Source organism: Polyergus mexicanus, unplaced genomic scaffold, assembly GCF_030449975.1.
Source record: "Polyergus mexicanus isolate NDT 795.1 unplaced genomic scaffold, iyPolMexi1.0 SCAF_23, whole genome shotgun sequence".
In the NCBI taxonomy this organism is placed as follows: Eukaryota; Metazoa; Arthropoda; class Insecta; order Hymenoptera; family Formicidae; genus Polyergus; species Polyergus mexicanus.
In genome coordinates this window covers 1,442,211-1,454,811 of record NW_027223343.1, presented here as the reverse complement: position 1 = coordinate 1,454,811, position 12,601 = coordinate 1,442,211, and the positions used below count along the sequence as shown (strand labels likewise).

Sequence of the window (12,601 nt, the reverse complement as noted above, 5' to 3'; positions counted from 1 at the left end):
TCTGTGACTCATAACACTATTTAAAACTTACAAAGATATAGACGCATGCCTTCTACTTGTGTATGTAACATAAAACAACGATATGTAAGATTATTAAGATAAGATAAACATTCATCGAGTAAGAAATAATTGAGACGATACACAATGTGCATAAATTTTTCTTTTCTGCTAGACACAACTCGCGAGAAGAATAAAAATGATTAGAAAGGGATGAAAACTGTTGCTCATCTTGATATTTTATTGAGACAAGCAACACCCGTTTATCTGAACACATTCATTTATATATTGTATTCTAACATGATAATTTTTCCGGCATTTTATGCTTTTAATTAAACTTTATCAGCCATAAATTCTTTTTAATAAAAGATTTGTTACTACTTTATTGTTTATTATTATTATTTATTTTGCATAATTATGTCATCTTTCGAATATGTATATGATATTAACGTATACTTCAATATAATGTATTTGATAATTACTCGATTGCATATCATTAGTTCCTCGAAGTTTAACTTAGGTGCTTGCTTCGGCAATAAAACTTATACGATTCAAATTCTAATTTTAATTTAACATATACGAGCGACGCAGACCTTTACCACATACACTTCTAATCGTCCTCGTGTACACACACTTTTACTCATTAATATATATTTTGATTGTATTTCACTTATCTCATATTATTAATTATTGTAATAATTAATGTAATAACGACCTGTCAGAACTTATAATTGTAACGTATGGTATCTCCCCGCGTTGTCCTAACTGATGTTCAATAACTGCCTTCAATTTGTGCAACCTTATGAAAATATTGATATGAACTTTTTTCATGTTTGGTGTGGGAAGCTCGCCCTCGATGTTTGTCCTCTTATTTTAATAACATCCTGTATATAGAGTTCGCATTTTTGTAATGTTATTAAAAATCGTACATTTTACATTTGATATATTAAGAATATATGAAGATCAAATCAGCGAGATGTTGCCCATCGTGTAAATAATTAATGTGTAATTTAATTTTTTAATAAATATTTTTTCATATTAAAAATTGTTAATTTTTCACAAAGAATAAGTTTTTATATTAATCGACTATATTGATTATATTGTGACTAGTATCCAAAAAATGTTCTTATAATATATCACGTAAACTATCGAAGGGCAAGTAAACTATAAAAATTATAATTATCAGCCTATTAAGAAGCTGGCATAAATAGCTTTGTATTTATAATAGTAATGCTATTGTATAAAGCAATAAGAGTTATTATTTACAAATTCGGCGCATTTGTCAATGATCTAAAAAGCACATGGTCTAAAAATGAAATTGACGTATAGTATATCGCTGAAAAATGCAATCAAACGAGAAGTATCTTATGGATTAACTATTTATTACAGTATAATAGAAGGAATTTTTTTTTCAAACGCGATTATCACGCGCCACATTTTGTTATGTATTTAACGTACAATACTTTTACAATGATGTTAAACTTGCTAATTACGTGTGATCAATGTAAAATAAAATTTCTTAATAATAATTTCTTAATGAATAAATTTTATTTCATCTTCTCCCCATTAATTTTTATGTTGAAGATTAGATATCTCTTCAATAATCAATGAAAACGTAAAGCAGAATATATAAACTCTTCATACATCAATCATGCCATCATGAAAGGTACACAAAATTTGTAAAGAAGTATTTAAAAATGTTTGAAAGTTAATATGGATATCTCTTTGAACATTTAATTAATTTATTCTGGAAAAAAATTAGTTTGACTTTTAATTTATATAAATCAATTGACGCTATACAATTTTTTTCTTCATGACATATAATTTCTATTGTATAATTCAAAAACAAAATGAAATCAAAGGTTATTCTTAGTGTAAAATTCGATTCTTACTTTTTGATAAGGTACAATATTTCCACTGGGCGAAATTTTCAGAATTTAAATGTGTGTACATTTGAAAAGTCTTATAACAAACAAAATGGCCATTTTAATTATATATTTTAATCTAAAATTATTCGTGAAATAATTATGTAAATTTTTTAATTTTATACGATCATCAAAAAAGATAAAAAATAATAATTATAGAAAATATAAATATATATATTGTACAATATATGGTATATGCTATTTTACTCGACGGCTAGTCTCTTAGCCATTTCTCTCAATTCTTTTCTCGCAATTTTGCCTGTACCTGTATAGGGTAAAGCGTCCAAAAATAACTCCAGCACGAACTTTGTATTGATCCATCATATTATTTGTCACCAAGTCTATTAATTCTTGCTCCGTTACCTATATAAATATTGGTACATACAATTTAACTGCATTGCATCAGCATAACGTATTTTATCTTTTAAAATATTTTATTTTATTAAAAATTGCTCGAATTTGAATACAAATCGCTAATACACTAATTACAACAAGGTATATATATTTTTTATCTGAAAGAGATGAGAAGAGTTTTTACACACTACTTCAGAATCACTTCAGTTCTACAATATAAATGCAAAGCAGAGATAAACGAACAATGATACGATCTGCTCGTAGGCGAATATAAACTATCATACCTCGTACTTGAAGGCAATTGTAAGTTATATGCGAATATTCCTCTCTCCATCTTGCTTTCGATTTGTGTGAACAACACAGTTCATAAATTCTATTGTCCTATTGTTTATTTTATTATTGCGTAATGTATTCTTATGTGATTATAGCAATAGCCATTATCTCAAACATTTTTTATGTTCTAGTATCATCGTCAGGCCGACCTAAAGTAATTTTATAAAATTGTTAAAGTTACGTACTTATATATTTACTTACCTATCTATTTACCTTTACTAAATAAGATATAAATCTCTCTATCTACTTTTACTGATATCAATTATCATTTATTTCAAAAAAAATTTATCTTGTTTTTATGATATGTTTTGTTAAATTTGACAAAATTTGTCTATTTAATTTGTTGATAAAAAACAGATATTTATTTATATATAAAAATACTTGTTTAATTCAATTTCAAGCATTTTTCTTGCCAATACAACAAAGTTGTAGCGATATATATATTTAAATAAAAGATACGATGTAATGATGTGCGATAAAAAATACATGTAACGATAAAAGGAACAAACGTTAAGAGATTAAATCCATGTGTCAGCATTTTCAGTAAAATTCATTTAGTCAGTCTTCTTTCGTAAAGAGTAATTGTAATTACAAATGTAAATGATCAACATAATATGACGTAATATGATAACGTTTTCATCGTCGAAACCAGAATTTAAAAATTACCTAATTAATGTTTATTCAAGTCTAATTTTTTTCTAAATTCAGTTTTACGTAATAAAAATATTCAATGCTAAATTTAGAAGAAATAATAATACCTTATATACATCTACATTATTCTTAAGCTTTATATTGTATTTTAAGAACACATGTCATGATATTTTTAATCGATAATTAAATTATTTTATTAAACTTAATCTCCATTGATGACATCAGAGAATAAAAAAAAAAAAAAAAGAAATGAAGAGACAAGTTACGAATGAAAAACTGTAACACGAAGTATGGTGTAAAAATCGAAGAATGAAGGAAAAATTCCCCTTTGCTATAATTATTAATTAGTTATTATTACTATCAGTTTTCTTTAATATAATTTGACAGAAATTTTTAGTAAATCCGATAAACAAATATATATATATGTATATAAGTTTCGATAACAAATATATTAAAGAAACGTTCTAAAACAAAAATAAAGTTTATGATTAAAATTTTATAAATATCTAAGACAAAATAATCGCACAAATGCCACATTATCAAGACATACACACACATACACATACACTATGTATATCGATGTATATCGACTGATATTGTATATGTATAATAATTCAACTTTTCTAGATACATTTATATACATACAACATATATTTTATTAATAATTATATTTGCAGAACAAAAGATTATTTATTACTAAAAATATTTATATAAAACATATAAAATATATATTTTATTCAAAATCTTGTGATAAGTGTGTCATGATTTTATGATAAAATGCACTGTAAAATTTTACTATTTCTATATGCTATTCGTTATTTGTTATATACGTTAGCTTATATATTTAAAAATATTTTCATAGAGATGTTTCACGATTGTCAGATAATAGTGTTTTATTGTATAATAATTTGGCTGCTATCTTACAAATTTCTTTACGATCCAAAAATCCATTTTGAAGTACCGGAAGACCTATAGCGAATAGCACGCTCATACGAAGGTGTATGTAATTGCGATGCAAATTTTCCGCAACGAATTGCTTCAGCTCCTCTTCTGTCACCTAAAACATAGAAATGTAAATGCATGATAAATAAATTTGCTTGATTTTACGAGAAAAAATATCAAATTTAAACCTTTGATTTTTTTCTTCGTACAATTAATGCTATTAAATGCTCTCCATGAAAAACAGTCCATATAAGTGCTACAGAAGCAGCGGATACTCCCGGATGACATGTTATTAAGCACTCAAGTATTATCGGTATTAAAACATAATGGTTTCTATATCTTATATTATGTTCACCTCGATCGAGAATGTAGATATTACCATTTGGTTCATAATAGCCCACATCTTCAGTATGGAACCATCCTGAGTAACGCGCAATATTTCATTACACAAGTATAATTTGAATAAATATAAGAAGATGATTATTATTACCATCTCTCGGTATACATATCTCTAGAATATGCGTTAGATCAAATATTAAGGAGCAATGTGAAAAGAGAAAAATGAGATATCAAATCTCTTTATTCTTTTTCCTTTTTTTTATTTTACAACTAAGTATTTTAAACAATTGCACGTAATAATATACAAAAAATAACCCGATAATTTTTTTATCATTTAAAATAATTGAAAAATATGTATAGCCAGTAATAATCTACAATACTTCTACTGATAGTCCGCGTAATGTTTTCTTATTAATTATTTATAATTTCAGACATTATATATATATATATCATAATTTATAAAATTAAATTAAAAAAGTTATAACTAACCATTGTTATCGGTAGCTGTCATAGTGAGCGTCGTAGAAATAGAATAGGCATTTAACAAAGACGGAGATTTGCACCAAAGCACGCCAATCTTGTATGGTTTTACTGGTAAACAGTCTTTTACATCGACAAATACTAAATGAACGTTTTTACTCACGCTAAATGTGGATTTTTCAGTCTTTCGCTGATAAGCGATTATACCTGTTTCAGGCAGACCTTAAACAATATAAGAGTTATTAATATTAGATTTTGCGTCACTATCATTGATTGTTAATTATATTTATGACAAATGTACATACAATATACTTGAATAACAAAGGTATTTGGAAGCGCACAGATAAACTCTTCATAAATACAATTTGGAAGTGGGTTACCGCCAATTAGCACTTGTTTCAAGGAAGAGATGTCAGAATTTTTAAAAATGTCAAGTGGTGAAAATTGGAAACACATTCTAGTTTCAAGGAATATCCAAGTTACCTGAAAAAAAAAAAAAAGAAATATATAAATATTTTATTTCTTCAACAAGAGATTAACATATCTTTATATATTACCTTGTATTTTTCTATTAAGTTACGTAAGTGAGATTTATCATCCGTGTCAAACAATCTATGAAATTTAATCGCTTTTACGTAGGAAAGTATAGAGCGAACTGTCAAGAGCAAACTGATATTCCAACCTAAGGATGCAGGCCATAAGCCGATGTCGTCGGACACCATAACGGGTATTTCTTGATTTGACGGTGCTGTGAAAAATGTATGAGGAATTACCACATCCTTGGGAATCGCACCAGTTACGCCGCAGGCAAATATTATCATCGCGGTATCTTTGCTACTTTCCAATTCTACGCAAGAAAATTTGTCGATCTCAGTCTTATCAAAAGCACCATTTAATATCGATACCATAGATATAAATGTGTTTATTTCATTGCTTTTTGCTTTGCTTTTCTTTTTGTCTTTCTTTTCGAAAATCACGATTTTTGTAGAAATATTCATTATTCTTGCGATTTTGACAATACACGCAGCTTTGTCGAAATCAGTAAAAATTACCTTTGGGCTACTTTTCATCAAAAAGTATCTTAAATTCACTAAAAATATTTTTACACATTAAGTACAATATATACACACACATACATGCATATTGTCATGATAATAAATAAAACAGAAATGCAGAAAAAAAATTTACTTACTTATTCGACCTTCATACCATACAGACAAAATAGCCCCGATATACAGAGTCGCTAAATACGGTATATAAGTATTCAAATGATTGTGAGAATACACTATTATAACGTCATTGCGTTGAACACCTAATTTTTTCAGCCATAATGCACATTTTACGCTTTTTTCTCTCATCTGCTGAAATGTATTTTCTGCTCCCGTCGTTGCATCTACCTATGGCAGGTAACATGCAATAAAATAATGTAATGCATTATATTTAGAATTATGTAATTTTATATTGATAATTTATAATTTTTTTTTTTTTTTTTTTTCGGTTTATTTCCGTGCAGCATAATTTTAATTATTATTAGTATGAATCATACTTGGCCAATAAAATTCGGTCTCGATTTAAATGCGTTCAAAATCGATTCTCCAATATTGATGCATCTGTCATCGATTGGATCTTCCTCTCCAATCAATGCATCGTCTACTTTGAAAGGAACTGTGAGCTAAAATATATATATATATACAATAATGTTTCTATCTCTTTAAATATTTTGTAAAATAGAATCTTATGACGTATACATATAATTTTCTCTTACCTCGTGTGCCATATTACTGTAATAAGTTTCTCTTTATTTATGTTATTGTATTGTATAATAATGATATTAGAAATACTTTGAAATTATATGTAAAATGAGGAGAATAATATTATTGTTTGTTACTACGGATACACACTATATGACTAACGTTTAATTTTGTTCGAGGCCGTATTGACATAATGTTTAGTGTCCTTCAATCTAAAAGTTGGGCGAAAATATTTTGATTAGAAATGCTGTTAAATATTCTATAAATCTATACGTTATATATATATATATATTTATCAATTTGATAATCTAATATCAATTTCGAAAAGTTTTAGACTGTTAAAAAATCTTATAATTAATTATTTATACACATTAATTAACATTATTTACAAATAATACAATAATGTAAATTTAATTAAAGCAATATGTTTTTTTTTTTAGAATATGTTTCTTTTGTATATTATTTTTTTATAGATTTTGCTGATAAAAATATTGTTCAATAAAATAATGCTATTTACACCAAAAATTTTATTATGCTAATGAGACAAGTATACATAAATATTTACACAATGTTTAAATAAATTGTTGATTTTAAATAATATTTAACATTAATATTTATTTAAAGCACATTTTACATTATATATTTTAATTAGACTATTAGATTTCGTAATATCGTAGTCTTTAATTGGTTTCAATATTACATCATTTAATTTAAATTGTATTAATTTCTTGAATCTAATATTCTCTCCTATACATATTTTTTTCTTTCCGTTTGATTACAGTTAAATTCAGATGTAGCAAGTTCTCGATATAATCTTGATAGCTTATGTATTATAGTTTTGTTTATTTTCGTGTTTTGTTTATTTTCTTAATATGAATTTCGAAATAATCTCACGAACGGAGTATAATAGAATAAATTTAAAAAACATTATAAGCAAAATAAAGCTCACGATTACAATGTAGTAAGTATACGAAATAATTACACAAAAGTTTTTGTCAAGAATTTTTGATATAAAAATGATTAAATATTCGCGACATCATTCCGTACGTGCACTACGGTAGTGAGTGTAAGTACGTGAATAGCTTGATTTGACATACGAATAACTTTTTTTTAATTTAAAAGATAGAATAAAATAACCACACTACTATCTCTTCTTTTTACACATTGTTCAAGAATAATAAAATCATTTCAGATATGTTTCTAATGAACATCAAAATTCATGAACCATATTTTGAAACTGTTTTACAAAATTTATATATAATACATAATTAAAATAAATATCTTATATATATATATATATATATAAGTAAGTGTAAAAAATAAATATTTATTTGTAATTTAAAAATATTTTAATTCTTCTATTAAACGTCATGTACAAATAATATTTCTTTAATAAGGAACTTAAAAATATTAAATTAAATAAAAATCGTATATAAGTTTTTATTCTAAGGACCTGTCAGATATGAGAAAAGTCTACACACTATGCATGCGACTGTCACGTTCGCAATTCAATAATTAATTTACATATTTGCACATATTACTGAAAAATGTATTTAAATAATAAAAAAAATATTTGTCACTACATATATTCATGCAATATATACATATATATGCAGGTATATATTTATTGTATATCTATTTTTTACTGAAAGCCTAATATGGCAATTGCGTCATATATTTATATTACAGATTACAGCACATTAAAGTTTTGTCATATTATGTAATCCTACAGTCGTACATCAGCTTATTTAAATAATATCCATTTTTGCAGACTATAAAATGAACATAGCGCTAATATAAGTAAATTAAGCTTTTTTAGATGTTCTCTTAGCAAAAAATATTTTATCCTTTAGATCATCCTTTGCCCATTTACATAGAGTTCTACGATCCAGCCATCCGTTAGGCAAATATTTCAGTTCCTGCCTGAACAGCACGCCTGCACGAAGCTTCATGCAATCGATCACATTTTCCGCTACAAATTGTATTAACTCTTCCTGCGTTACCTAAAGTATAACAAACAAGAACATTTTTTTATAAATCAATTTATTATCAATATATTTATTTTTAATTTGATCAAAAAAAAAAAAAATGATCAATTCTAAACCTTTGATCCCTTCTTTCGTACAACAAACGCCAATGGATGATGACAATCAAAAGTATTAAATATAGGTATCACACCGGCATCTTCTACCTCCGGATGTTTTAGTAATACCTGCTCAATATGTGCCGGTAAAAAATAACTTTTTTTGTATTGTATAATATATTTTTTACGATCCAGGATGTAGATATCACCATCGGAATCGTAATAGCCTACGTCATCGGTATTGAACCATCCTGGAAAAAAATTGCGATATTTTATTAAAAGCACAATTTTAACATACATAAAAATAAACCCACGCACATTTTAACATGTTACACACGCTATATATTGAAAACAGAAACCAAATATTTAATTTTTATTTTTTTTTTATTTATTTATTTATAATTTTATTGATAATAAAAAATTGCGTAAGAATATACGAAATCTACAAAGGAAGAAAAGTAAACCAATGATTTTAATATTCTTCATAATGATTGACGTACATAACTAATGTCGACGATTTTCTATATATCTATATCTATATATATAATATATATGCCGGTGTTTTTTTTTTTTTAATTAATTATTTGTATTACTTAAGCCGCCTACATGTATCAATAATAAAATCAATTAAATAAAATTGTAACTAACCACTATTATCGGTAACAGGTACTAATTCTCCGGGCATAGAATTGAAGCAAACGTTCATCAAATACGAAGATTTGCAAGAGATAATGCCCATTTTGTTTGATTTTAAGATTGATCCATTAACATAATGAGTAATCATCAAATGAACAGTTTTACTCACGTAACCGCTGGATCCACTTTTTCCAGTTTCTCGCTGGTAAGCGACCACACCCATTTCAGGTAAACCTTAAACAATGCAAAAACAATACACGAATAATATTATATTGCGTCATTATTGTTTCTCATATCGTTTCTTCACTATCGTTGATTGTTGATTGTAATTTTAATAGATATATACATACAGTACGCTTGAATAACAGAAGCGTCTGGCAGCGAACTGACAAATTGTTCGTATTTGTTTATTAGAGAAATTCTACCGCCGAATATTATTTGTTTCAAAGAAGAGACATCGTACTTCTTAAAAACGTTAAATTTATAAAAATCGTTACCCATAGCAATTTTCAGAAATACCCAAGTTACCTAAAAAAAAAAAAAAATACGAATATTTTATAATTTATACATTCTCCACAACAAGGGATTAAAACATATTTGAACTTTACCTTATACTTTTGTATAATGTCACAAAAACACTTTTCAAACGATGGGTTTAAAAATTCATTTATTTTTACCGCCTTTACGTACGAAAGAATAGCGCGAACTGTTAATAGCAAACTGATACTCCAGTGTAAGGATTCGACCCATAGACCTACATCATTGGATGACATAACGGGTATTTGCTGGTTCGATGGAGATGTGAAAAATGCGTGTGAAATTGCCACATGTTTGCGAATATCACCGATTGTACCGGAAGAAAACAGTGTCACTGCGATATGCCTGTCATTCTCCAGTTTTGCACAAGTAAATTCATTGATTTCGTCTTCATCAAAATCGCTGTTTAAGATGGATTTTAGAGATTCGAATTTCTCTTCCTCGTTGCTTTTTTTATTTAAAACAACAATTTTCGTAGAAATCTTCATCATATTTACCACATTGAGAATTAACGGAGCTTTATCAATATCGGTAAAAATTACTTTTGGACCACTTTGCAAATAGTGTCTTAAATTAACTGAAAATATTGATGATTAAGTATACAAAATATCCTATATATATATAACATTAAAGATAGATAAAATGAATATTCAGAGAAAGAACAATTTTTACTCGAGCGACTTTCATGCCATACACACAAACTAGCACCAATATACAGAGATGCCAAATACGGTATATAAGTATCCAAATGATTGGACGTGCACATTGTGACAATGTCGTTACATTCAACGCCACATTTCTTCAGCCATAGTGCACATTTTACGCTCCGTTCTCTCATTTGTTGGAATGTATTTTCTTCTCCTGTCTTTGCATCCACCTACGATACGCATCAATTGCATTGCAATAAAATAATAATAATGCATCATGTTTAAGAGAATCATGTAATTTTACGTTGAATTAATGAATCTTTTTCTATATATTTATTATGTGCAAAATAATTTTTATTATTATCATGCGTTTTACTTGGCCAATGAAGTCCGGTTTAGATTTAAATTTATTCAAAATCAATTCCCCTATATTGATGCATTTGTTATCGACTGAATTTTCCTCGCCAATCAATACATCGTTTTGTATTTTAAAAGGAACTGTGGACTAAAATATATATAATATTATTACCTTTTATATCTTATTCGATATTTCATAAAATGGATCTTATAGTATATATACAATAATTTTTCCTTACCTCGGATGCCATATTGCTGGTATTTCGGTGTTTTTCTTTATCTCCTACGTTACTGCAATAAGAAAATTAAAAGAATACTTTGATTTAAATTAGAAGAATAATACTATTGTACGTCACAACGCTATACAATGACTAACATTTAATTTCTATCGACATAGTATTGTTATGATACCAAATGTCCTTTAGCCTGAAATTAAACGAAAATATTTTGATCAGAAATCTGTTCAGTTATATATATATATATATATATATATATATATATATGTATATGTTACAATTTTGTGCCTTATATATACCTACCCAAATTTCTTTCTACTTATGATGTAGGTATATCACGATCTTTATAAAAATGCATTTTTTCAAGATAGAACTATGTTAAAAAAATATACATTATTTTGTCAGAAATATAATATGAATAAAAAGTAAACGTAACACCGACATACCGTGCACTTTTTTATAGTTTGTTTTGTTAGAGTGAGAAGCGTTTTCTTATATATAATATCTTTTTTATTCCCTTTTTATTTGACAATATCCGATACAAGTAATATAAATAAAATTAAAAAATTATCCCGATAATTACTTTATTCTTTTAAATGATTTATATATATATATATATATATATATATATATATATATAGCGAATGTCAAATATTTTTTGTAAATCCATAGTTTTTTATAGACAAATTGTATTACTTCGACCATACATTGCATTTATAAAACTGATGAAAGGAAATTGTAAGTAATCATTATCAGTGTCGAGCGTAGATAAATAGATGTTAAGTAAGGAAGTCAAAAGTATAGCAGCAGAACGTGAAAAGTAGAAAGAAAAAAGCGTGAGTTTATGAGATAGAAGCGTGACTTTACAATAGAATTGACAATTTTTATTTTGTCATTAAAAAGATACTTAACATAAAGCTACCAACGGCGAAAAATTGGAAATCGATGTTGAGATCATAAAAATATTTGGTCACCATTATAAGATCGTATTGGAGGATCTACGTATGAACGAGAGATTATGATGAAAAGATGATTGTGCTGTTGCTACTGTTAACTCCACTATTTTCAGGAAAGTCAGACAATGCGTTACATATTACCAGAATGACTCCTCCTAAATTACCAGAAAATAATGAAGATAAAGAGAAGCATACCCATGACATCAATTAATGAAATGCTGATTTTTTAAAAGTTGATCAAGGCACTCTCTCTTTCTCTCTCTCTCTCTCTCTCTCTCCTTTTCTTCGAAATGATTCTGGCAAACTGTTTCGACATTAAAAATTTTTTATAACATATAACATGCAAAAATATGATCGCCATAATATGATCAAAGATA

The 12,601-nt window shown here is 26.9% G+C and overlaps 1 protein-coding gene and 1 pseudogene across 1 annotated transcript; both read right to left on the bottom strand.

Moving 5' to 3' along the window:
- Nucleotides 1-2,125: 2,125 nt before the first annotated feature.
- LOC138942742 (uncharacterized) lies at nucleotides 2,126-6,798 on the bottom strand (annotated as a pseudogene).
- Nucleotides 6,799-8,488: 1,690 nt separating this feature from the next.
- LOC138942741 (luciferin 4-monooxygenase-like) lies at nucleotides 8,489-11,453 on the bottom strand. Its single transcript, XM_070313208.1, has 9 exons — nucleotides 11,409-11,453; nucleotides 11,272-11,323; nucleotides 11,052-11,180; nucleotides 10,731-10,905; nucleotides 10,100-10,605; nucleotides 9,842-10,019; nucleotides 9,504-9,725; nucleotides 8,877-9,106; nucleotides 8,489-8,775 (listed from the first exon to the last, which is right to left on the bottom strand). Exons 2-9 carry the CDS (start codon nucleotides 11,281-11,283, stop codon nucleotides 8,578-8,580), a joined length of 1,650 nt encoding a protein of 549 aa, XP_070169309.1. The 5' UTR covers nucleotides 11,284-11,323; nucleotides 11,409-11,453; the 3' UTR covers nucleotides 8,489-8,577.
- Between the last annotated feature and the right edge of the window lie 1,148 nt (nucleotides 11,454-12,601).